The following is a 24,629-nucleotide window of genomic DNA, read 5'->3' on the forward strand; positions in this document are numbered from 1 at the left end:
TTCTTTCCCGCTGGGCGGCTCTCCTTATGGGGCGCACTCCTTGAGCGTGGGGCTTCCCTACGCGGGGGACACCCCTGCGCCACATGGCACTCCTTGCGCGCATCAGCACTGCGCATGGGCCAGCTCCACACGGGTCAAGGAGGCCCGGGGTTTGAACCGCAGACCTCCCGTGTGGTAGACGGACGCCCTAACCACTGGGCCAAGTCTGCCGTCATTGAGCTGAGTCTTGAAGGAGGACTAAGAGTTGGAACGCTGGAGTAAGAGTAGGGCTGGTGCCCAACGGGACAGAGGAAGCGAGGTGAGACGATGGAGAGAAATCCTTGAAACCCCGAGGGTCACAGGGGGCAGGGGTAGAGCTGAACTACCCTTGAGGGGTCCTGCTCTGGGGAGGCCAGGCTGATTTACTGACCTCTCTGCTCCCCATTGTCAGCCTTATGTCTTCCCCCACCCCTGAGAACAGCCCCCCAGAGCCTGGGCCTGAGCCCTCAGGCTCCAAGAGAAAGAAGAAGAAAAGCAAGTGGGCGCAGCAAGAGGCCAGCATCCAGGCCCTCACCAGGGCTGGCCATGGGGCCCTGCGAGCGGGTCGGACTCACCAGGCCTTGAGCAGCTTCCAGAGGGCCTTCCTCCTGGCCTCCAAGATCCCGCGAGCCAGGGACGCTCCTGTTCTCCGGGCCTGTGCCTTCAACCTGGGGGCCGCCTACATGGAGATGGGGGACCCGGCCAGAGGCCTTGAGCTGCTCCTGCGTGCCCACCCCAAAAAGAAGACTCAGGGCGGGTGCCACGGCGACCAGTGCTTCAATGTGGCTTTGGCCTACCAGGCACTGGGCGACCTGCCCCAAGCTTTGGTCTGGTACCACAGGGCCCTGGGCCACTACCAGCCACAGGGCAACCAGGGAGAAGCACGAGCAAAAATGGGAGCCTGCTACCAGGCCCTGGGGCAGCCTGAGCTGGCAGCCCGCTGCCTGCAGGAAGCAAGTCAGGCCTATGCCCAGCTGGGGCAGCCCCGGGCCGCAGCCCTGGCACTGGGGGCCGCGGCAGGGTGTATGCTGAAGAGCGGACAGCATGGGACGGGTGAAGTGGTCCAGGTGCTGGAAGAGAGCCGGAGGCTTGCTGAGCGGAGCACTGAGTGCCAGCTGCTTGGTGAGTGCTTTGGGCAGAGAAGGTGTGGGAGCCGGGGAGGTACATACCCTGACGGTATTCTGAGGGGAGGAGTGGAAGCTGAGGCATTTTTGAAGGCCGGGGGAGACATGGGACAGGAGCTGCCTCAGTAAATGATGTAACATCCTCATTATGTTCAACCTGCCTACCAGTGACCCTGGCCATGCCCTCTAGGGCGACTCTATAACGACCTAGGCCTGGGCTACTCCCAGCTCCGGCTGTTCCCGCTGGCAGTGGAGGCCTTCCTGCAGGCCCTGCCCCTCTGCCGGGGGCCGGGGGAGGAGGCCACAGTGCTAAGAAACCTCGGGATGGCCCACAACGCACTTGGCAACTACCAAGAAGCCCGGGAGTTTCACCAGAAGGCTGCCGATCTGCATGGTGGGTGCAAGGGCTGAGGAATGGGACTGGGACCAAGAAGCTAAGAGGGGATTCCAGCAGGGCCCCAAGGCTGGATGGTGGGTGGACTCTGGGGACCAGGTATGGGGCCTGGAAGCCCTGAGCTAAGGAGGGAATGAGGGCTGGGGGTGCTCAAGATAGGCTGGGCAGACAGGATGGGGGACTGTGGGCCCCAAGGCTGAGGCCTGCAAGTTGGGAAGGCAGCACTAGGCAGAGGGAAGAGCACTGGCTAGGAGAGGAGGCCCGCAGTGGAGGCCAGCCCCTCCTCTGACCTTGTGCCCCTTTAGCTCCCTGAACTTCAGTTTCCATACATATAAAAATGGGGTTATTAATACCTGCCACACCTACCTCTCAGCGTTGTTGTATGACTCAAAGCAGCCAGTGGGGGGATTCGGGTCAAAACTCAGGATGGAGGAGAGGCTGGGTATTGGGAATTCAGGCCTTTGCAGTCCCTCTGAAGGTGTGCTGGAAATGAGAACCAGGACTCCTGGGAGCTCTCCTTGGATTGCTGCCACGGTCCCCTCTTTGTATGGGTGGGCTCTGTCGTCAGGCTCTCTGGGGCAGCGGTGGGAGCAGGGCCGGAGCTTTGGCAGCCTGGCATTCGCACTGAGCCAGCTGGGGGACCACAAGGCTGCCAGAGACAACTATCTGCATGCCCTGCAGGCGGCCCAGGACACAGGTGAGGGTGAGGGAGTGAGCATGTGGCTTGGGAGGGGGACCCCAAAGGCTGAGGATCCTTGGGGCTGGTGGGAAGGCAACTGGGGGGACCTCTGCAGGGATGGGTCGGTGGGGGAGGGAGCCGTCAGAGGCCCTCTCAGGCTCTCTCTCCCCAGGGGACACGAAGGGGCAGTGGCAGGCCTCCGAGGGTCTGGGGGCTGCTGCGGCCCGACTGGGGCAGCCTGAGCAGGCCTTGAAGCACTATAAGGAAGCACTGGCCCAGTGCCAGGTGAGACCCTCCATTCCAGAATCTAACTCTTCCCTGCCACCCCTGCCCCAGGAAGCCTTCTCCACCTGGCATTCCTGCCTTCCCTCCTTGTCTTCTCCCCACCATTCATACAGTCATCAAATAGGCATTGAACACATCATGTGCTACACTCCAGGGATATCATTGTGAAGATGGTTCAGTCTCTCTCCACTGTTCTAGACAGGGGGTGGCACAACCCTGGGAAAGGCACAGGGAGGGGGTAAAAGAGAGGTGAGACAGCTGCCTCCCCTCCTCCTTTTCTTGTTTCTTTCTTCCCTGATCCTCAGATGACCACAAAACCCAGGTTTTCCCCATTACCGCATTATCCATCCTTCCCCCAGAAGGAGACAGATTCTGTGCGAGAGAGGCTGGTGGCCAAACTGGCTGATGCCATGAGGATCCACTTGGCCCAGGCACGGCTAGTCCCTGCTCACACTCTGGTGAGATGACGCCTGAGACAAGGAGCTGGGCGGGGGAGAGGTTATCTAGAGAAGGGGGGTGTAAGCAGAGCTGATGTCCTCAGGGATGTGGCCCTTGAGTGCTCCTCAGTGTTCTTCTGTCTCAGGCCTGCATATGGGGTGTATCACTTTTCTGGGACGACCTGAGGGTGGGGAGGTGGGCGCGGGGTGGTGGCAGATCTCCAACGCAGGGTTGTGTCACGGCTTTGGCTGAGAGGTAACCAATCCGTTGGGTGGAGGTCAAGGTTCCTGAACCCACATGCCGGAGGAGGTGGAGTTTTAAGTCCTTGGCTGCAGTTCCCGAAAGGGCCACAAGATGGGGATGGCGCTCCAAAGAAAGACAGCTCGGTTCTTCGCCCTCCCTCCTTTCCCCTCCAGTCTTAGGTCTCTAAGAGTCTAGAGGCATTTCTCTGTAGGTCTCCGCCCTGCCGGTCCTTCTCCGGCTCCTCAACCCCCTCCTTCCCTTCATCCCTCCCTCCCCGGCCCCTCTTACCCCCTGTCTACCTCTCAGCCTCTCCCCTCACACTCTGAGACACCCCAAGGAACTCCTCGGACGAACTGAAATTATACTTTAATATTCCTTTTATTTATTGAACAGGTTCTGTGTCCTCTCCTTTTAAAAGAATAATAGGACACCATATTGTATATCTGCAAGTAAAATTAAATAAGCCTGGTACAGGCAGAGGGTTGGCTTGGGGTTCAGAAGCATTGCAAGAAGGCCTGCTATCAACTTGCTGAGGCTTTGCTCCTGGGGTCCCAGGCAGGGTGGCGTGGTGGTCAGGCCCTGAGCAGGTCTGCCAGTCGGCGAGCCTGCGTTCTAACTTGAGAATTACTAGTGGGAACCTTAACCGAACAAAGGACCTCACCCCTGACTTTCAGAAACAAGCTACACGCCTTTAAGCCCCTATCACTTCTCCCTCCGGGCCATTGTGTTTCCCTGTCCCTCCCTGACACCGGTGCAGGCAGCTTGAGGGAACGTACAGCCACCCTCGCATGCAGAGCGGGGACGGCGACCCGTTTGCTCAAAACGATTCCTTTACTCCCCTGGACCCCAGACCCCGGCTCCGCGCAGGCCCCAGGCTCCAGGTGGGGCCCGGCGGGCAGGGACCCCAGCCGGGGCGGGGAGACGCTCGGCGGAAGGCCGGCGCAGGTGAGGAGACGCGCGCAGAGCTTCGGGGAAGGGTTTGGGGGCGCTGTCGCAGCCCCGCGACGGCGGGGGGCCTCGTCCGCCAGCCCCGGGAGCGCGAAGGGGCGGGAGGTGGCGCCCTGCACCGGCGCACCGCGTGCCCTGCCTCCACAGGCCTGGCGCTGGGCGGGAGCGCGCGGGCTTGACGCCGCACGCCCGCGAGGAGGAGGAGGAGGAGGAGGAGGAGGAGGAAGAGGAGGAAGAGGAGGGGTCGGCGAACGCTCCCGTGACGTCCGGGACGCCGAGGCTGCCGCGTGAGTCCGCCTCCGCCGCCCGCGCTCTGCACCGCCTCGGCGCGAATGGGGCGCTCGCCCGCCCCGCGCCCCGCGCCCCGCGCCCCCGCCGTGCCGCACCCACGCTCGCTCCCGCCGCGGGCCTGACGCGGGGCCGGACGCCCACCCGCCCCTCCCCTCCCGGTCCTCCAGCTTCCCAGCCCCTCCCTGCTTCTGCCCGCCCCTCAAGGCCCTGGCCTGTGTTCCCTGAACTCTCTGTGGAATCGCCTTCTCTTCCTCCTCACTCAGGCCATCTTAGAGGCTAAGTTTTCTGGAAAGGCTGCTGAGTATCTCGCACGGCGCCTGCGCGCTCTTCTTACCCTCCCTCGTAGTGATTAGTTTATATCCCCCAAAGGTTTCCAACTCTGGGAGCGGAGTTCCTCCCTGCTTGTTGAATTGACTTGAATTCACTGATGTCCTTTTTTTTTAGTGTGTTTCCTTGCAGGCACCGGTGAATCATTTCCCCCACCCAGCCTTGAGACGGTCTGTGTTTGCCAAGCACCTGCCGTGGGCAGGGACCCATCCTGTGGCTCCCACGCTCCTTGTTCCCTCAAAGCTTTCTTTTCCGCTGTGGTGGTTCTTGGTACGGAAAGGCCTGGGATAAATGTGTCTGTTCCTCTCCAGGTCCAGGACCGAGGGCCTATCTCCCATTTGGAGGTTCAAGCTCCCCCAGAGTGGGGTACCCTGGCATCCTGGTACCCAGTGGCCCCCAAGCCAATAGGTGGGTCCCTGGGGGAGGAAGAGGGGCTTGGGAGAATGAGGTAGAAGATGTGGGTTGGGTGATAGTGATGGAACGTGACCACTGTGAAGGGGGGAGGAAGATGGGGTCTAGTGCTTGGGGAAGCAGGGCCCTGAGCCTCTTCTATCTTTGACCTTTAGTCATCGGAACAATCCTCATCCAGCTCTGGAGGCCCAGGGTCTCCCCTGCCTCCTTCGTGACCTGACTATAGGCCTCAAAGAAAGGCAAAGGCCTGCAGAATGGGGGCATGTGGAGCTTAAGCCGACAGCCTACTGCACTGGAACCCACCAGCAGAGGTAAGGTCCTGAAATGGTTGTAGGGGGCCCCAGGAAGCTGGAACCAGAGCAGGCTGCCTCCTCCTTTCCCCAGTCACCCCTACTGGCAAGCCCCTTGTTTCCTTCAGGTCATCCAGATGGCCCAGGGAAACCCACAGCAGGAAGGGCCCAAGGAGACCCACGGAATCTGGCTTCTGCACAGTCACGTGACCCCACCCTGCTCGCGATAGCCCTGGCCTCTGCCGCGCGGCTCCCAACACACACGCTTTACAGGTTTCTGGGGACTGAGCCTCTTCCCAGTTGTTCAACTCTGTACGAACACGGAACATGGTCCGGTCAGTGGAGGGAGTCCTGAGCAGCCTGGATGAGGGCTTTGCAGTCTCAGCATGGAGAGGTTCCCTTTGCCCCTCCTTGGAATTGTTGGTCTCAATAGGCAAAAGAAAAGGAAAATGGGTGGTGAATCCCCCCCCCCTTTTTTTTTCCTAGATTCCAACATCATGATTGCTAAGGCCCTTGTCAGTCCTGAAAACTATGACTTCTTGGCCAAGTGGCTTTGGAGTCACTAACTCTCTCAGATCTCTGTTTTCTCATATATGAAATGGGCATAATACTATAGAAGATGAACCATAATCAACCAATACACTCAATGTCCTCTGTGAGACATAGTGGATCCCCATTTCAGGCCTGTAACCTGTGAAACAGAGGCCTCTAAGACACCTGCTGCTAGCAGCATCAACAACAATATTATGTAACATTTATTAACACTTACCACATGCTCCACACTATTTTAAGTGCTTCACAAGTGTTTTCTCCTTTAATCCTCCCAACAAGTCTATGAGACAGTTGCTGTTATTATCCCATTCACCAATGAGGATAAGAAGGTACAAAGAGGCTAAGTAGTTTGTCTTCCCAGACCACATAATAGTAAGGAGAGAAGCCAGGATCCAGACATACACTGTGAGCATATTCTAGAATGCTGCACAGTTCTGCTCCCTCAGTTAAGCCATTTCCTTCCAGGAGTCAGTTGTGTTTAATACCAAATGTGTTTATTCCAGTTGTATGTGTTATTGACTGTAATTTGTAATTTAATTAAATATTATATAAACTGATGAACTAAGAGTGTGAAAACAAGCACTGTTTCTATGAAAACTAAGTTCAATGCTCAGAAGACTTGATTAAGGTGAGTCACTTTTTAAAAACTGTTGAATTAGAAATGAGCAAGAAGCTTGCAGATTAAAAGAAAATCATAAAAATATAGATGAATTCTATACTCAGATTGCTTCAAATGTGCCATTGTTTATTCCATTTTAAGGAAGCAAACTGGATCACTGACCCTCCTCAAAGGAAAGACCTTGGCCCCACTTTGAGAGATGGCAAATAAATGTGTGTTTTTTTTTTTTAATGAAGTAAGACAATCCACTCCTGATCATGTCAGATAAGAAGGCTTCTACTGTACAGTGAACTACTTCACAAGATTTTGTGGATTCACTTAAATATTTGCAGAGGACCTATATGTGCCAGGCACAGTACTAAGTCCTGGGGCACAGCTGTTAAGTTTCCTTATCAAATGGACTTATTTTATAAGGTATTCAAGAGGTATTGACTAGGATGCAAATTCACCAGCTGTAACAAAGGCCAATATAATGTGCCTTTAGTATATGTGCTGTCAAAGTGAGTTAGAACAGTGCTTTAAAACAAAGAATTTTATTCCTTTTTTATATAAGCATCCCAGGGATGATATGGTGGCTCCACAGAGTTGGGGACACAGGCAGGATGCTTTGCCATTCTCAACACAGGATTTCCATCTCATGGTCTAAACTGGCTGCTCCAGCTCCAGCATTATACCTTCATTCCAGCCAGTAAGAAGAAAAGAGGAAGTGGAGGGAGACTTTCATTTTTTTTTTTAAAGATTTATTTTATTTATTCCCCCCCCCCCCCATTGTTTGCATTCGCTGTCTGCTCATCTTCTCTTTGGGAGGCACTAGGAACCAAACCCCCGACCTCCCATGTGGGAGAGAGGTGCCCAATCTTTTGAGCCACCTCAGCTCCCAACATTCATTTTTTAAGGGCATGATCTGGGAGTTGTATATATCATTTCAGTTCATATCACATCAGTCAGAATTTAGTCACAGGGCCATGCCTGGCTGCAGCATGGAAGGTCTAAAAATGTAGCTTTCATGGGAAGTGGACTTGGCCCAATGGATAGGGCATCCTCCTACCACATGGGAGGTCTGATTCAAACCCCGGGCCTCCTTGACCCATGTGGAGCTGGCCCATGTGCGGTGCTGATGTGTGCAAGGAGTGCCCTGCCATGCAGGGGGAGCCCCATGCGCAAGGAGAGCCGCCCAGCGCAAAATAAGGTGCAGCCTGCCCAAGAATGGCGCCGCACACACGGAGAGGTGACACAAGATGACGCAATAAAAAGAAACAGATTCCCGGTGCCGCCTGACAAGAATGCAAGCAGACACAGAAGAACACCTAGCAAATGGATACAGAGAGCAGACAACGGGAGGAGGGGGGAAGGGGAGAGAAATAAAAATAAATCTTAAAAAAAAATACAGATTCTAGGTCAGGTTGCTTGGGTCCTATCTCCAACAGCTGCTCCTGTGTCATTGGGCATGCCATTTAACATCTTGGAGCCTCAGTTTTCTTATCTGTAAAATAGGTATAATAATAGAGTTGCTATGAAGATAAATGAGTAAAAGGACCTGGTCCATAGAAGTGTTTAAAAAATGTGCTAAAGAAAGATGTTTCACATTGTGCTTTAGAAATGAATATCTTTCAGGGAAGCAGACTTAGCCCAATGGATAGGGCGTCCAACTATCACTTGGGAGGTCCGCAGTTCAAACCCTGGGCCTCCTTGACCCGTGTGGAGCTGGCGCATGCGCAATGCTGATGTGCGCAAGGAATGCCCTGCCACGCAGGGGTGTCCCCTGCGTAGGGGAGCCCCACGCACAAGGAGTGCGCCCCGTAAGGAGAGCCACCCAGCGCCAAAGAAAGTGCAGCCTGCCCAAGAATGGTGCCACACACACGGAGAGCTGACATAACAAGATGACACAACAAAAAACCCAGATTCCTGGTGACACTGATAAAGATAGAAGTGGCCACAGAAGAACACACAGCAAATGGACACAGAGAGCAGGCAACTGGGAGAAGGGGGTGGGGGGAGGGGAGAGAAATAAATAAAAAATAAATCTATAAAAAGAAAGAAAGAAATGAATCTTTCAGAATCACCAAATTTATTTTCTCAAACAGGCCTGTAGGGAGTCTTAAGTAATATGTAAAAGTGAAGCCTCTAATATACTGGTGAAATTATAAAATAAAGTTAGCAAGGTCTTGGATAAGATTATCTGATTGTAATGTATATTTATAGTTTAGATGAGTAAACTCAGTTTTCAACCACAAACTCAGTCTAACAAAAACAATTTCCTACTACAATCACAGCCTGACACAAGTTCAATTTCCTACAATAAACATGTAAAACAAACATCTGGAGGCCAAGTTTATCTCCCATAGATAATAAACCTCTCATAATTAAAAAGGAGCATATCAGAGAAATGGTTAAAAGTATGTGGGGTGCTTGCTTTTCTCAGTGAACTAGTCAGGTATTCATTTCATGATGCAGAATAAGAATAAGTCTAGCATAAAAAGAAAACCTCACTACCTGGATAATTATCTTTATCCTTCGTGTGTTAATGGTAACTGGTTTGTTATTCCCCAACCTTCTCCCTTAATCAGGCAACAGAGCTTATTTTTATTCACAAAAGCACTTGGCTCAAATTTAGTCTTCCTCTTAAGGTTTTTCATGAAATGATGTGACACAGAGCCTATGGTTTCCACTACTTTTTTTTTTTTTTTAAGGAGGTACAAAGGATTGAAGCCAGGACCTGGTAAGTGGGAAGCAAGCACTCAACCACTTGGCATATATCTGCTCCCCTCCACTACATTTTTAACCTATGCCATAACCAATATATTTGAAGGTTATTATTTTCTACTTTTATAGTTATTATTTTAATAAAGGATGATAAGAATAATGTATGATTAGAGAAATACAGGGTGTTATTCTGGTAAACAGAAGTAGAGGAAGCTAATGTAGTGAGAAGGGCCCTAAAATATATAAAACGCTTAGTGGCATAAATAAGAATTATTTATTAATTGAGCCCTAGCCCTGTGCCGACGGCTTTGCTTGCATTACCACCTATGAAGTGTGTACTACTATCATTTTATAGACGTATGTCCTGAAACCACTAGTGCCCAAGTTCACTCAGCCTGTAAATGGTGGGATAGGAACTCGGACTTTTAACTGCTTCGCTTTAAAATTTCCTAAAAGAGCTACAAAACCATGACGGACAACTGGGAGCAAGGCGAATTATTTCAGTACATCTAGAAACGTGAGGCAACATGTAAACACACCCTGGCAAGCGCAGCGTATCCAGCAACACGAGGAAGAGAACTGGAATTCCCGCGCGCGCGCACTGCGCCGCAGGACCGCTGCCGGAAGAGCGCCCAGCGGCCCGGCTTCTCCGGGGGCGGAGCACGGCGCCGCGCATGCGCCAGGACGGGCCGGACGGGGCAGGGGGCGCGTGCTCTGTGGGCTGGATGTCAGGGTTCCGGGCGCTTTTCGGACTCGGGTTGCTGGTTGCTGGCTCGCGCCTGTCGCGTGTCCGGGCCCAAGCCAGCACTTGCCACGGGAGACCCACCTGGTGGGGGCAGCAGCGGCTGAACTCGGGGGGCCTCGGGCACCCAGGGACCATGGCGAGCGCTGCGGTGAAGTTGCTGAGGTGGGGGAGGCTCCGGGCCGCCCGACTGTTTTTTCTCCCGGGGGCGGGGTCTGGGGTGGCGGCGCCACCTGCGCGATGGAGCTCGAGGGCGGACACTCACCAGTTTTCCCTCAGCCAGGAGGAGGCGCAGGCCGTGGACGAGGAGCTATTTAACCAATACCAGTTCAGCGTGGACCAACTTATGGAGCTGGCTGGGCTGAGCTGTGCCACAGCCATTGCCAAGGTCAGTGGCACAACCCTCGACCCCTGGAGAAGCGGCTGACGGATAACCGGAGGAACGAGGGTAGAGTCACTGCCCAAGCTTTTGGTCAAGGCACAAAGGCGTGGGGGTGGGATGGGGTGAGGAACAACTAGACCAAACCTGGTCTTAGAGCCCAAAGCCCCTTCGAATCCCTTTTGATTCTGTCCTCAGGCATATCCCCCCAAGTCCATGTCCAGGAGCCTCCCTACTGTCCTGGTCATCTGTGGTCCCGGGAATAATGGAGGAGATGGCCTCGTCTGTGCTCGACACCTCAAACTCTTTGTGAGTATGTGGAGGCTGTGGGAGAGGGCATGAGAATTATAGGATCTGGGGTTGAAGTACCCCTTTGCTTTCCTCCTAAGGGCTACCAGCCTGCTATCTATTACCCCAAAAGGCCCAACAAGCCACTCTTCTCTGCGCTGGTGACTCAGTGTCAGAAAATGGACATCCCTTTCCTGGACGAAATGCCCCCAGAGGTAAGAGCTCACCGCCCCATTTTCCCAATAGCCCCTGCCTATGAACTGCCCGTCCCTCACTTGGTTATCTTCCTAGCTAAACTATAAACTCCCAGAGAACAGGATAGCACCTACCACAGAAGGTGCCTAAAAGGTCCTGTTTGAATACAGCAGGTTTAGAGTCTTCTCTGTAAGGTGTGCTCAGTTAGTCCCCAACACCACCTTTTCTAAAGCTTCCTTTCCCATCTTCTCCCCTGATCACTCCTTCCACTCTATGGTTCAGTTCCTCTTCCCCTAGCATGCAGTAAACGCATTCTCTGCTCCTCTCAGGGCTATTTTCTTGCCTCATCCTAACCTTTTCTGCAGATGCATGTATTTAGGAATATAAACTTGAGAATTTCTTCTTTAAAACACATTTTACAGATGAAGAGACTGAGGTGCACAGAAAGGAAGTGGTTTGCCAAAAGTCACAGAATCAGATCATGGCAAAGCTGACACCAGAAGAGCCTTCCTGACTCCCAGTCTTGGGCTATTCCTCTGTAGCCTCCCCAGTGGCAGGAAGGCACTGGAACAGAACACGTCTGGTCTCCACTTGGCCTGAGTCAGTGACCAACTCACACTTTTTTTTCTAGGCCACAGAATAATGCTCTCTGAATGAGAGAAAACCACTTATGCCTCTGTGAATGGTCTTTGGTCTGTACGTGCAGAGGACAGCCCTCTCCAGTGAAGGGTCTTTATGCAGCTGATTGCCCTAACATCCTTTCCTTTTCCTCTCCATCACAGCCTATGCTGATTGATGAGCTGTATGATCTGGTGGTGGATGCCATCTTTGGCTTCAGCTTCAAGGGTGATGTTCGGGAACCATTTCGGAGCATCCTAAGTGTCCTCAGTGGACTCACTGTACCTATTGCCAGTATCGACATTCCCTCAGGTGCTGGGCCCAAAGGCCTGGGGGGCTGGGGGTGGAGGTGAGAATCAGGGCAGGTACCTAGAAGTCCTGATTCTTGACCCAAAGCTCAGACCAAGTTAAAGTAATTTGAGTCTGAAGGGGTAGGGTATGGCTTTATGGATCTCATTTTGGGGCTGGGGAGCAGAGAGTTCAGGAGCCCCCTTTACACACCAAGCCCATGAAGGGATCAAAATCTTGGGGTTTCTGGAGCACCTAGGACAAGAGTTCCTCAGATGGGGATCAAGGGGGTTGGACATCTGTGCCCTCTGACACACTCTTCCTGAATACCTCCCTCTTTTCAGGATGGGATGTGGAGAAGGGAAACTCTGACGGGATCCAGCCGGACTTGCTCATCTCCCTGACAGCACCCAAAAAGTGTGCAACCCTTTTTACTGGTCGCTACCACTACTTGGGGGGCCGTTTTGTGCCACCTGCTCTGGAAAAGAAGTATCAGCTGAATCTACCACCCTACCCTGACACTGAGTGTGTGTATCGTCTGCAGTAAAGGAAGATAGGTGGGCATTCTTCCCCACCTAGTGCCTCTCTCCCCCACCCCCAGAACCGTGGAGTTCTGGGAGCTCTTCTGGCAATAAAGGTTAACAGGTGGCTAGAGCCAGAGAGCAACACTGGAGGTATTGTGCGATCTCTGTGGGGGGAACACAACAGGTGGAGGGGCTGATAGGGTGTTTGGGGGCGATGAAAATTTGACTGTTAGATGCCAAAATGGGCTTCCAAGTAAGGTGTGCTGTCCTTTACACACGTGTTTCTTACCTATTTGGGATGCAGACAGGGAGCTGGATGAGGTTCTCTAAGCATTCTTCCATTTAAGTGTAGCAAGACTATAGGTTAAACAGAAGGACTTCCTTTAAGGACCTCCAAGGAAAATCTCCTAGTTTCTATTCAGCACCTGCCCTAGAGACCTAGACTGGGAATAGAGAGGCCAGTCAGGACTTACATATAGGCTTGAAGCCCAAACTGATGTTTATTCAATTATTTGGTATAGTAAATGTTAGAGACTAGTGACCTGTGGGATGAATTCAGCTCATAGATCAAAAATGTGTTTTTCTTAGCCTGCACAATATTTAAAAATGAGAACTTTTCACATGTCTGTATTTTCAGTTTCTTACAGCGGAGTTGCCCCTTCAAAAGGTATCTGTTCCTGTTCCCCACAGGCAACACTCCTTGTCCCTTAGCTTCCTACTCCTGTAGACACGAGTTTATGATCTAAGGATTAGAAGCTGCAAAGGGGACCACACCTGCTCCCTAATGAAGGCATGGCTCTACCACTCTCCTCTCAACAGTCTAGTGCTCTGGAGCTCAAGTTCCTCCTTGGGAGGGACTTCTCACTGAGAGGAGTACAAAAAACCTTCATCTACCCAGGTCTCTAAGGTTCCAACTCCTGAAAAGGAATTGGCTGAGTGTCAGACATCTCTCTTCTTCTGTTTGTTTTTAGTTCTGTGGCTAGTGATGATTCCAGCTCTTTCCTCTGGGTGCTGCTGCCTTCTTTTCTTACCTCTTTTGCCAAGGCCAGTGTGTGCACTCCTTTCTATATCCCTAGTCCGGCCAACCACTGCAGGCTCCTCTTCCCCTTCATCCCTTACATCTAAGACCTCCTCTTGATGCTGCCATTTTTTCTTCTTGTTTCTCCTGCGTCTCAGGTCGGTACGTGCTCTGCTGTCTGCTTCCCCGGTACTACCATCTACAGCAGGCTCAAGTTCTTCATCCTCTATTTTTGCATCCTCTTCCTCATGCTGCCTCCTCCTCTTACTTCTGCTGCATAGGTCATTGTATGCTATGCTCTCTACCCTTTCTGTCCTGAGACCACCTGCAGCCTCCTTACCACCTCCTCTTTCATCCAAGACCTCCACCTCCTCCACATGCTGCCGCCTCTTCTTCTTCCTTTTCCTGAGAGGCTGATCACTTTGCTCTCTGCTCTTCAATTCCTCAAGCCCACTTGTTCCTGCAGCCTCTTCCTCATTGCTTAAAGTCCCCTCTCTCTCATTTGAGAGCTTTTCTTCATGATGTCGCCTTTTCTTCTTGGTTTTCCTGCTGCTCTGGTCAGTGTGTTCTGGGTCCTTTCCTTTCCTGTTCCTTTCAGTTGCGGCAACCTCCACTCCCTCTTTTTGCTTCCTTTTCTTTTTCTTTTTTTTGGGGGGCTCACTCTCAGACTGTTGTTGAGGGTCCCCAGGGTTCTTGCCTTTGAGATGAGCCAGAAAGGCCTGCTCCTGGGCTTCCAGCCGAGCAAGCTTTGCCTTCATTGTGATCCCAAGACGGGCAGCCCTGAAATAGATGGGGCCCAAGTCAAATTTAGGATATCAGGAGAAATGGGCCTAATCCCTGGGACTACAGGGAAAGTTGGGGGCAGGGGGATGCTTCATCTCAGGCAAGAAATAAGTAGGGAGTAGAAATGATATCCCTGGGATGAAAAGAATCAAGACACTGGCACATTATCAAGGATGAACCATCCTCAAGGATGGGGAGAAAGAAGGGAACCCTAGGAGCCAACCACTACTTACTTGTGTGCTGTTCGCCCCTCGCAGGCTTGGAGCAGCATCTCATCAGTCAGACTGAGGGCAGGGAGAGATCAGGAGTTACAAACAGATCTGTTGGGAAGGCTTGATCTCTCCTCCCATCTAAAAACATTCCTTCAATACTCAGTTCTTGTTCAGGACCTGGCACTTTTTTAGGTGCTGAAGATATAAAAATTAGTATGACACAGTTCCACTCCCCAAGAAACCCATGGTCAAGCATTAGTCTTGGTCCTCTGTCTCGAGATCTAAGGGCATCTCCTTCCATATACCCCTTGTACAAAAATCGAGTCTCACATTTTGGGGGGCTTGGGGCCCTGATTGTCATCCTCACTGCAGCTCTCCAAGTCCTTGTCTGGCTTCTCTCCACCTGAAGTCAGTGTAGCCATCTACAAAAGGGTAGACAAGCCCACTAAACACCACTGTCATCCATGTTCCCTTCTGGAAGCCCTCCAGGAATTCACAGCCATAGGCACAAATTTTCCAGCCACCATCAGTGCTCCTCATAGACCCATAGAGAAGGTGTGCCATCCTGCATACACCAGCTTGGGCAGAAGGTGGGCTGCAGTTGCTGGGAGAGGGAGCAGCCTGTGGGCAGAATGAGGAAGAGGAAGTACTCTGGAAAGGGGCAGTGGATGGACTCTTACCCTCAAGGGATGGGCTCTGGGTCATCAGGCCTTCATGGTGGGACAAGTGTCCCCTGATGGTCATCCCATGGTGTCAATAATGAATGAATAAAGATGGCATTCTCACCCAACACCTATTACATTAGCTTCACTTAACCAGATCTGAGAACCTATTATGTGCCAAGGGCCTAGGAATACAGAGTGAAATAAAAGGAGATGGAATCTACATGTGGGGGGAGAGAGTAGCAGAACAGAAAATTGTGATGGAAATATTGCCTATGCTAGGGGAGGGGTACCTAACTCCGACTTCAGGATTCAGTGAAGGGTTTCAGGAGGTAAATAATGTGTAAGCTGAACTCTGAAAGACAAGAACAAGTCAGCAGGTAAAGGGAGAAGAATCTTCCAGGCAGAAGGAATAGCATGTGAAAAAATCTGAAGGTGGAAGAGTATGATACTTTCAAAGAAAAGAAAACATTCTATCTAGCCAAAGTGTAAATGAAGATCCTGGAGAGAAATGACAAGAGATGAGACCGGAGAAGAGGGCAGGGACTAGGCCTGAAGGGTCATGTAAGCTGTGATAGTCAATCAGGATTCTTGTTGTCTTAGTCAAAGAGGAATTAGTGACATGATGAAATTTGTGTTTTAGAACACTCAGGATGCTTTATGGAGAATGGACTGTTTGGGGTGGGGAATGAGATTAAAGGTGAAAAGTGTGGTTAGGAGGCTATTAAATAAGAGATGATGGTGTGCCCTGGGGAAGTAGATGACAGAGATGTAGAGAAATGGGAAATTTTACTAGATAACATATAAAGCCCTTAACATATAATAGGTGATCCGTAAGCCTTATCTTCCTTCTCTTGGTACAGTATCAGCAGAGGATAATAGAAAATGAGTCTGAAGACCTCTAGCCCTGCCTGCAATTATTAACCAGCTGTGGGTTCTTCAAGTCATTTTCCCCCTTGTGGCTTCATCTGCAAAATAACGGGATGGACCAGATAATCCATCAGGTCTCCTCTGGCTTCTAAGTCCTTTGAACTGAAGACCTCCAGTCAAACCTGGCAACCCTTGACTCAAGGGATGGTGCCCCACCTCCCACTCCTAAGTGCTAACCACTATGCAGATCAGTGGAAACTGAAGACCTCAATTCTTGCTGACAGCAGTCTAAGTGAACAAGAGCAACGCCTTCATAGGATCCCACTGTGTTAGGACAATGTTGAGAATAGGTAAGTTGCATGATGCAATTGTTCAGGCCTTGGGGAGACCAGGGAAGGAAAAAAAGGAACTTTCTCATCCCTCACCCCCACCCCACCCTGCCTTTAATACCTTCACAAACTTTTGATACAGCAGGTTGGGCTTGGGACGATTCTGATTGGTGGTCTCCTTAGAAACATGCTTTATTTGAACTCCATCCTGTGAGGAAGAATCCGTGAGGGGGAGACATGCCATGTCTCCCTCACTCCCACATGTCTCAGGCCCTTGAGTTTCACTGTGCTTATCTCTTAGAGTTCATACCTGCCCAGTTTCCACTATCAAATTGGCCGCAGTCTTGTTGAAGAGCTCATTCCACCAATGGTTTGTGAACTCCTTGGCAGGGTCATGTCCCACCTGCCAGGGGAAGCATATGAGCTCTGAGCAGCTGTCCCACCTGCCCTCAAGGGTCCCCCCTCCTATCCATGCCAATCTCCCTCAGCTTGCCCAGTCTTACCCCATGAGTGTCCTGCTTCAGCGTCACCTTGATGGCCTGAGTGATACCATTCTCCTTCCGGCCCAGGCCTTTGCCTGCAGAAGACAGTGAGTGACTTGGCTCATTCTGCTGCTTGCTCCAAACCCTTACAAGGCAACCCCTTCATACCCTCCACGTTCCACTCCTTGCCATTCCATGTGCCTAATGTTGAAGCATACTTTGCCTCTCCCAGAAGCCCTCCCAGGGCCATTCTTTCTAGCTCCACTCCGTGCAGTCTCCCTGCTTTATCTAAGCCTAAACTGTCTCTTCATAACTTACACACTTCATAACTCTTTGAGGACAGAGGCTATGTTTCTTCTTCCCTCTCAAAGACCTCCTAAACCCTTCTTTCTCACTATCTGCTGTCAAATTTCTGCCATTTCTCCCTTTTCTGGAAAAGTCAGAAAATTTCTTATGCAAATTTCCCTTTAAACTAGCTTTTCCTCCCCCAGAATGATGCTTGGTCAGTCTCTCCCCTGGGCAAAGAGTTGGCAGGGAGTTGGGGGGATGTAGAAGGGGCCCCATGGGGATCACCTTGAGTCCATCCATGCTTTAGCAGCTGCTCCTCAGCAAACTTCATCCCACGACTCTTGACCTCTGGGGTGACGCTCATGGTGAGAGAAGTATGTCTGTCCTCAGGCCCTCACCAAAAAAGGAGGTCACTATCATACCTTTAAGAGGAAAGGAGAAAGTGCCCAAATCATCAGTTCCATCTTGGCTGCTCTTACACGAATTCTTTTCTGAGCCCTGGGGAGAGAAAGGAGAAGTCCTGGTCCTTGCGGAGTACACAGTCTGATCACAGAGGCCAACATCAATATATCATGAAGTCAAGAATGACTGAGGTTAATATCTAAATTTATAGAGCTCACCATATACCAGGCCATGCTAAGGTTTTATGTGGGTTATTTAATTTAGTCACCCCAGCCCATTCAGGAAGGTATTAGTGTCCCTATTTTACAAATAAGGACTTGTTCAAGATCACACGGCTAATGTATATAGAATTCAAACCCAGGCAGCTCATTTGCACAGTCCATATTCTCTACCACTACATAACAGTTCCCAAACTATATTACCATATAAACCAAAGCTGCTAGGTGCTTGCTAACCTGAGTTATAATGGTACTTAAAAGAGCCCATATCTTATACCCATGCCTCAACATTTACACTGTCGTCTCAGTATGGGGGCTACACACTTACTTCCATACTGCCACTGTCTCTGAGTCTTTTTGAAGCTCCCAGTTTGAAACAGTCCAGCTTGGGAAGGGCACTTATTATTGAGCACTTAAATGCACAACAGATAGATTACACACATTATCACATTGTCTAATTTATCCTGACAGCCCTGTGAGATCGGTATTATCTTTATTTTACAAAGGAGGAGAACAAGGCCTGGGTTTCTTACTTGAGGTCACACAGCTAGTAAGAGTTGGAGCTGGAATATGAGCCCAAGTTGCCTAATTCCAATTTCTTACTATTTCTATCATATCACCAAGTAGGTGCATTTCATATATTCTTCCTTTTGGACCCAGAATGACCTCATAAATTACATACCAACTTTGCCTCCAAAATGGTTAAGACAGCCTATCACGCAGATACTGAAAACTAAGACTATCAATGTTGACTTGACTCACTACAGTCAATTTGTATTAAAATCTGTAGATGTCTAATTTGTTATGGGTATTGAAGGCAATTTTTAAAGCTGATTAATGGCATTACTGGAATAATTCTGTAGCGTCCCAAAGTGACAACTCTGAAGGGTAAAAGTTTTATTTGAGTTTGAGAACGCCTGGTATGAATAGTTAGAAAAAGACCATTGCAGTCACTCCTAAATTTTATATATTAGGATTAAGAATGGTGACCAGTCTCTTTAGCTCTGATGAGTAGCAAATTCAGGATGATATAGAACACTGTTCTTGTTTCTGCTGTGAAGGACAAATTACTTGAAAACCTGACTGATACTTTGAGAGTCCCAACAGAAAAGGGATGGGTGAAAAAATAGCTTATCTTGTGTCTCAATAGTGTAAGAGAAGGAAAATTCAAACACAGAGGCCTTTACAGTTATCCCAAAACTCTGCCCTCTCTCAGAAGACATCTCTGATCTTTTAACCCCCATGTTTCAGCAATAACAATTATTCCTAACACTTATTGCCAAACCATTGCTAATCGCTTCACATGGATTATCTCATTTAATCCTTCCAAAAACTCTATTAGGAAGTTATTACTATCAGTAATTCATAAACTTGAAGAACTTGACATTGAGAGGTTTAGTTACTTGCCTAAATCAAGCAGTCAGCGAGTAGTGGATCCAGGATTGGTACTTAAGCATTCCAGGACTGGAGTTCTTAACCACTGCACTGTTCACCCTCTTACAGTTTTTTGTGTTTCTGCTATGAGCCTTACCATAGCCTATCCCTATTCATCCTAGAAGCCAGAAACAGGCCTTATTCCCCAACCCCAGTGCACTTCAGGCAGCGTCAGATACGGAGAATGCATTCAGTCCTATTTGTTGAACTGAATGTCACATAGGTGGGGATGGCTTTAATGGGCTCAAAAGAATGGGTAAGTGTGGAGAGAAAGGACTAGGTCTCAGGCTGTAAGCTGCAGTTTTTGTAAAGGTTTCGATCACGTTTAGGGGCACTGAGGTTTTGTCCAATTAACCTGAGTTTTCCGGAAGGTTTCTAAACGAGTGGCCCGGGGCCGATCGTTTTACAGCGGTCCTAAAGACCCGGCGGTTTTCCTTAAGCCTCCTTCCTCTTGGGTAAAACTACTCCCCTGCCCTCACATTCGCTCCTGAGTCCGGGCTCCACCTGCCACTGTTCCGAGGGCCAGGAGCTCCTTACCGTCACCGCCCGGTCCCATCTGCGGAAACATGTGCCAGATCAGACTTGCGCGCCGCCATTTTCCGGAAATGCTGCCTTGGCCCTTCTAGGCTATCGAAACCATAGAGATGCGCTGTAACCAAAGTACCGGTCCTCCCAGGGGAAACTATTGTGGAAGCCAATTTACCGGTGTGGTTGGGGCCATAGCGTGTCCGTTTCCGAAGATTTGTGAGATGTTCTAGCTACTTCCTCCCTGCAGGCCCTGAGAGGCCAAGGGATTTCAGTCTTTACTCGCCCTCGCAGAATGCCAAGAACTGCTTTGTGCCCAACGCTCGGCGCAGATATGAGGAAGGAGAAGTCTGGGTGAAGCACCGAAAGTGGCTTTAAAGCCTCGTGGAGGCACTTTCTAAGGCGGTGGAACCTCTGCCTGCGGGAACAGTTATTTATGAAAACCTAAAGGCTAGAGATTTCAGGAGGTTCGTCACTTTGTAACTCACCACTGTGTGCCAGGACCTGTGCCTTTGGTACTGAGGATACAAAGATGCATAAGACATGAGCCCTGAGAGGGGAGCATCCAGGCTAGCCAAGGAAAGTTGGGAGTTTGGACCTGGAGGAGATGGAGACGTGGGGCATGGAAAGAGATGTAGGATCCCGGAATGCATGCCAGGCTGAGGAGTACAGACTTGCCTTGTACATTTTAAGGAGGTATTTTGCAGGGGAGGGAAAGAGGATATTGCAAAAGAAACCAGCAAGAGGGACTGTACCTGTCTCCATTCCTTCATTCATCCACCCTTCCCAATGTCCAGACTAAACCTGAAAAATCATCCTCTCCCTGTCTTCCCATACTAGTATTTCTGTTCACTTTTAGTGCTCCCTTGAAACTTCCAAAGAAAAAATTCATCATTTCACAGTAAAGCATTAATGTCACAGTTGCTCACTATGTCAAATCCCCTCATCCCCATAACACTTTTTTCCATTAGAAAGTTGTTTATTTTTAAAATATGCCATGTGGGCACAATACTCTAAACAATGTATCTTGGTACTGGAATTTTAGACTCTTGAAGAGGGGATGTGAAAGATATTCCAAGGTGCTTTTTAGGAAGATTAGATTCAACAAACATTTGGTCAGCAAGAGATCTGAGTTCTTTCCCACTCTGCCACTAATTGTGTGACCTTCAACAAGTCAGTTCTCAAACCTAAGTACATCCTTTCTCTGGTCTTTAAAATTAGGCTATTACATTAAAAAAAAATTAGGCTATTGAACTACATTTTTTTTTTAAGATTTATTTTTATTTATTTATTTTCCCCACTCCCTTGTTTTTCACTTGCTGTGTCTGCTCATCTTCCTTGCTTCTTTTAGGAGACACTGCGACCTGAAGCATGACCTCTGATATGGGAGGGAGATAGCCTAATCATTTAAGCCACTTCCACTCCCTGCTTTGGTGTTTCTCCCATTATGTTTTTTCTTCTCCTGTCTCTGGTGTTAGCTTGCTGTGCCTGCCATTGGGCTAGTTCCCTGTCTTCTCCAGGAGGCATTGGGGTCCGAACCAGCAACCTCCCACATGGTAGGCAGGATCCCAGTTGCCCGAGCCATATTCGCATCCCTAGTTTAGTCATTTTACTAACTTGGTTTTATTGAGGTGTTTCAAAGGCCACTGAGAAAATTACAGAGCTTCAATTCCCATCCCCCCATCTCTTCCATCACTTCTACCTGTTTAATATTTTATTATACATATAATATATAAGATTATAATATATTTATATACCTTATACAGTGGTCAGAAAAAAAGTTTGAAAAGTCCTGAATGGGGTAAACATAAGGGCCCTTTCCAGTCCAGAATTTCTGTGTGCAACACTTTGTAGGTCACTCTAAAAACCAAGGGGCTATAATCCTTTGACTCAAGGTTCCTAGTCTGACTAGGACATTGAGCTCTCTGCTCTGCCTGGCATTCATTCATCAAATATTTATTAACCGTCTCCTATAGGCCAAGGGCTAGAGGTATAAAAATATGCAGCCCTTGGGGGAGTGGGTGTGGCTCAAGCAATGGAAGAATTCTTATCATTGATGTAAAAGGCAGTGGCCACCAGAGGAGGGATGGGAGAGGGAAGAATAGGTGTAATATGAGGGCATTTTTGAAACACTGGATTTGTCCTGCATGACATTGCAGTGACCGATACAGGCCATTGTATATTTTGTCATAACTTACAAAATTGTGTGGAACAAAGTGTAAACTATAATGTAAACTGTAGTCCATGGTTAGTAGCAATGTTTCAATATGTGTTTATCAGTTGTAATAAATGTACCACACTAATGAAGAGTGTTGTTACTGTGGGAAATTGTGGAAGGGGGAGGAAGTGAGGCATATGGGAATCCCTTATATGTCTTAAGGAATATTTAATTTAAAACGTCTTTTATTTATTTTTTTATTTTTTTTTATTTAATTTCCCCCCCTCCCCTGGTTGTCTGTTCTTGGTGTCTGTTTGCTGCGTCTTGTTTCTTTGTCCGCTTCTGTTGTCGTCAGCGGCACCTGCTTCTGTTGTCGTCAGCGGCTCGGGAAGTGTGGGCGGCGCCATTCCTGGGCAGGCTGCTCTTTCTTTTCACGCTGGGCGGCTCTCCTCACGGGCGCACTCCTTGCGCGTGGGGCTCCCCCACGCGGGGGACACCCTTGCGTGGCACGGCACTCCTTGCGCACATCAGCACTGCGCATGGCCAGCTCTACACGGGTCAAGGAGGCCCGGGGTTTGAACCGCGGACCTCCCATATGGTAGACGGACGCCCTAACCACTGGGCCAAAGTCCGTTTCCCTAAAACGTCTTTTAAAATAAAAAAATTAACCAATAAAAAAATGAACAAGGAGTGGATGTAGCTTAAGCAGTTGAGCAACTTCCTCCCACATGAAAGGTCCCGGGTTCCATTCCTGGTGCCTCTTAAAGAGAAAAAACAACAACAACCACAAGCAGACAATGAGGAAGCAAAAAAAAAGCAACGAGCAGAAACAACGAGCTAACAGACAAAGGAGTCATCTGGGGAGGGGAACACACAAGCAAAACAAATGAAAAAAACAACTCAGGGGAGCTAATGTGGCTCAGTGGTTGAGCTCCAGCTTCCCACACACTGAGTTCAACTCCCAGCCCTCTGTACCTAAAAAAAAAAAAAGTTACCATATGACCCAGCAATTCCATGTCCAGATTTATACCCAAAATAATTGTGAGTAGGGACTCAAATACTAATGTTAATATTTGTACACTAATTTTCACAGCAGCAATATTCACAATAGCAAAAGATGGAAGCAACCCAAGTGTCCACCAACAGATAAATGAAATATGGTATATTCATACCATGGAATATTGTTGAACTGTAAAAAGAAATAACGTTCTGATACATGCTACAACATGGATGAAACTTGAAAACATTATGCTACGTGAAAGAAGCCAGACACAAAAGCCCACATAGGGCGGCGGACTTGGCCCAGTGGTGAGGGCGTCCGTCTACCACATGGGAAGTCCACGGTTCAAACCCCGGGCCTCCTTGACCCGTGTGGAGCTGGCCCACGTGCAGTGCTGATGCACGCAAGGAGTGCCCTGCCATGCAGGGGTGCCCCCCACTAGGGGAGCCCCACGCACAGGGGGTGCGCCCTGTAGGGAGAGCTGCCCAGTGCGAAGGAAGGTGCAGCCTGCCCAGGAATGGTGCCGAGCATGTGGAGAGCTGACACAAAAAAATGACGCAACAAAAAGAAACACAGATTCCCGTACTGTACTGCTGATAACAACAGAAGCAGACAAAGAAGACGCAGCAGGTGGACACAGAGCAGACAACCGGGGTGGGGGGGAAGGGGAGAGAAATAAATAAAAATAAACAAATCCTTTAAAAAAAAAAAAGGCCACATATTGTATATGTAAAGTCCAGAATAGGCACATTCACAGAGACAGAAAGTAGATTTGTGGCTGCTAGATTCGTGCTGCGAGGGAAATGGGAAGTGGCTGCTAATGGGTGTAGGGATTTTGGTTTTTCTTTCAGGAGTGATGAAAATATTCTGGAAATAGATGGTGGATATTGTTATGCAAATTTGTGAATATATTAAAACCACTGAACTGTACACTTTGAAAGGATGAATTTTGTGGTATGTGAATTATATCTTTAAAAAAAAATGCATAGGAACACTAAAATAACAAAGAAGGAATACCAACATATTACAGCGGCCATCCCTAGGTGAAGAGATGATGGGTGTTTCCCCTTCTTTATACCTTTCCCCAGCATTTAAAATTTTCTACAATTAACGTACATTCTTTTATCAGGAAAAGTAACGTAAAAATAGCAAATGACTGCAAACCAGAGTCCCTCAGTGCGAGGGACTTGGCAGGGAGGTGGAGAAATACGATCAGCCCCGGGGAAAGCCTTCAGGAGGGAGGGAGTGTGGCCCTGGGGTTACCAGCTCTTGGATTCCTTTCAAGATTTCTGGAGCAGAGTTAAAGCCTAAGAATTAAGAGATTGAGTTTTATTTCTAGTTCTTCTCATTTTGGGTTGAAATCCATGTACAATGTTATAAAAATCACACTGTGTCTGAAAATCCCTATTGGTTCATAAACTAGTGTGTTGCTTCCCTTCCTCCACTTCTCTCTGAAAAATGAAGCGTAGCTGTTTTTTCTGTCAGTGAAATGTGAGACTGAGGGCAGAGAAAATAGCTTGTGGTTGCAACTACAATGTGGGACTTTTTAAAAGCCTACATAACAAATACTAGCAATGTTTATCTAATTGAGTGTTATTTACTTTTCTTTATATTGATTTTTTTCAATTTTAAGTCTTTATAATGATCAATAAATTGTCCTCCCCATTTTTACGTGCAGCTGGAGAATGCTAGGCTAAGGACAGAAAACTGGGAACTTTGCACTGTTGCATTATTGTTCATTAAATGATCATTGTATCAATGATTTTTAAAAAGGTGTGTCTGTGTCTCACAAGAGTTTTTCTTAGACTGGGATTAGTTTCCTAATTTTCAGCCTAGACAGGTTCTAATTTTCCTACTTCACTAAACAGCTTGAGTTCGTGATAAAAATATTG

General features: G+C 49.1%; 3 protein-coding genes across 6 annotated transcripts; 2 read left to right on the plus strand and 1 right to left on the minus strand.

The window, feature by feature from the left end:
* Positions 1–434: 434 nt before the first annotated feature.
* TTC24 (tetratricopeptide repeat domain 24) lies at positions 435–6,561 on the plus strand. Its single transcript, XM_071207293.1, has 9 exons — positions 435–1,140; positions 1,333–1,536; positions 2,105–2,233; positions 2,388–2,500; positions 2,860–2,958; positions 4,032–4,126; positions 4,217–4,416; positions 4,912–5,155; positions 5,577–6,561. The coding sequence occupies exons 1-9, from the start codon at positions 435–437 to the stop codon at positions 5,656–5,658; spliced, it is 1,872 nt and encodes a 623-aa protein (XP_071063394.1). The 3' UTR covers positions 5,659–6,561.
* A 3,408-nt stretch (positions 6,562–9,969) lies between these two features.
* Positions 9,970–12,500, plus strand: NAXE (NAD(P)HX epimerase). The gene is made up of 6 exons (XM_004480601.5): positions 9,970–10,229; positions 10,344–10,452; positions 10,642–10,752; positions 10,833–10,946; positions 11,709–11,856; positions 12,177–12,500. The coding sequence occupies exons 1-6, from the start codon at positions 9,997–9,999 to the stop codon at positions 12,377–12,379; spliced, it is 918 nt and encodes a 305-aa protein (XP_004480658.2). The 5' UTR covers positions 9,970–9,996; the 3' UTR covers positions 12,380–12,500.
* LOC101433623 (G patch domain-containing protein 4) lies at positions 10,833–19,668 on the minus strand. Of its 4 annotated transcripts, none has more exons than XM_012520492.3 (8): positions 19,592–19,668; positions 17,286–17,422; positions 16,734–16,807; positions 16,541–16,633; positions 16,352–16,438; positions 14,700–14,791; positions 14,391–14,441; positions 10,833–14,154 (listed from the first exon to the last, which is right to left on the minus strand). In XM_012520492.3, exons 2-8 carry the CDS (start codon positions 17,362–17,364, stop codon positions 13,296–13,298), a joined length of 1,335 nt encoding a protein of 444 aa, XP_012375946.2. In that variant the 5' UTR covers positions 17,365–17,422; positions 19,592–19,668; the 3' UTR covers positions 10,833–13,295. The 4 variants fall into 4 exon arrangements, with proteins under 4 accessions (XP_012375946.2, XP_023441015.2, XP_071063586.1 ...); XM_023585247.3 differs by lacking the exon at positions 19,592–19,668 and adding an exon at positions 19,028–19,116; XM_071207485.1 differs by lacking the exon at positions 16,352–16,438.
* Between the last annotated feature and the right edge of the window lie 4,961 nt (positions 19,669–24,629).

Source organism: Dasypus novemcinctus, chromosome 13 (genome assembly GCF_030445035.2).
Source record: "Dasypus novemcinctus isolate mDasNov1 chromosome 13, mDasNov1.1.hap2, whole genome shotgun sequence".
Taxonomy (NCBI): domain Eukaryota; kingdom Metazoa; phylum Chordata; class Mammalia; order Cingulata; family Dasypodidae; genus Dasypus; species Dasypus novemcinctus.

Excerpts from the sequence above, each read along its gene's own strand:
- TTC24 (XM_071207293.1), top strand. The coding sequence starts at position 435 with ATGTCTTCCCCCACCCCTGAGAACAGCCCCCCAGAGCCTGGGCCTGAG. Across the intron at positions 1,141-1,332 it reads CACTGAGTGCCAGCTGCTTG|GGCGACTCTATAACGACCTA; the intron begins GTGAGTGCTTTG and ends CATGCCCTCTAG. Across the intron at positions 2,501-2,859 it reads AAGCACTGGCCCAGTGCCAG|AAGGAGACAGATTCTGTGCG; the intron begins GTGAGACCCTCC and ends TCCTTCCCCCAG.
- NAXE (XM_004480601.5), top strand. The coding sequence starts at position 9,997 with ATGCGCCAGGACGGGCCGGACGGGGCAGGGGGCGCGTGCTCTGTGGGC. Across the intron at positions 10,947-11,708 it reads TGGACGAAATGCCCCCAGAG|CCTATGCTGATTGATGAGCT; the intron begins GTAAGAGCTCAC and ends TCTCCATCACAG. Across the intron at positions 11,857-12,176 it reads CAGTATCGACATTCCCTCAG|GATGGGATGTGGAGAAGGGA; the intron begins GTGCTGGGCCCA and ends CCCTCTTTTCAG.
- LOC101433623 (XM_012520492.3), bottom strand. The coding sequence starts at position 17,364 with ATGAGCGTCACCCCAGAGGTCAAGAGTCGTGGGATGAAGTTTGCTGAG. Across the intron at positions 16,634-16,733 it reads TGAAGCAGGACACTCATGGG|GTGGGACATGACCCTGCCAA; the intron begins GTAAGACTGGGC and ends TTCCCCTGGCAG. Across the intron at positions 14,442-14,699 it reads GGCCCCAAGCCCCCCAAAAT|TCTGACTGATGAGATGCTGC; the intron begins GTGAGACTCGAT and ends CCCTGCCCTCAG.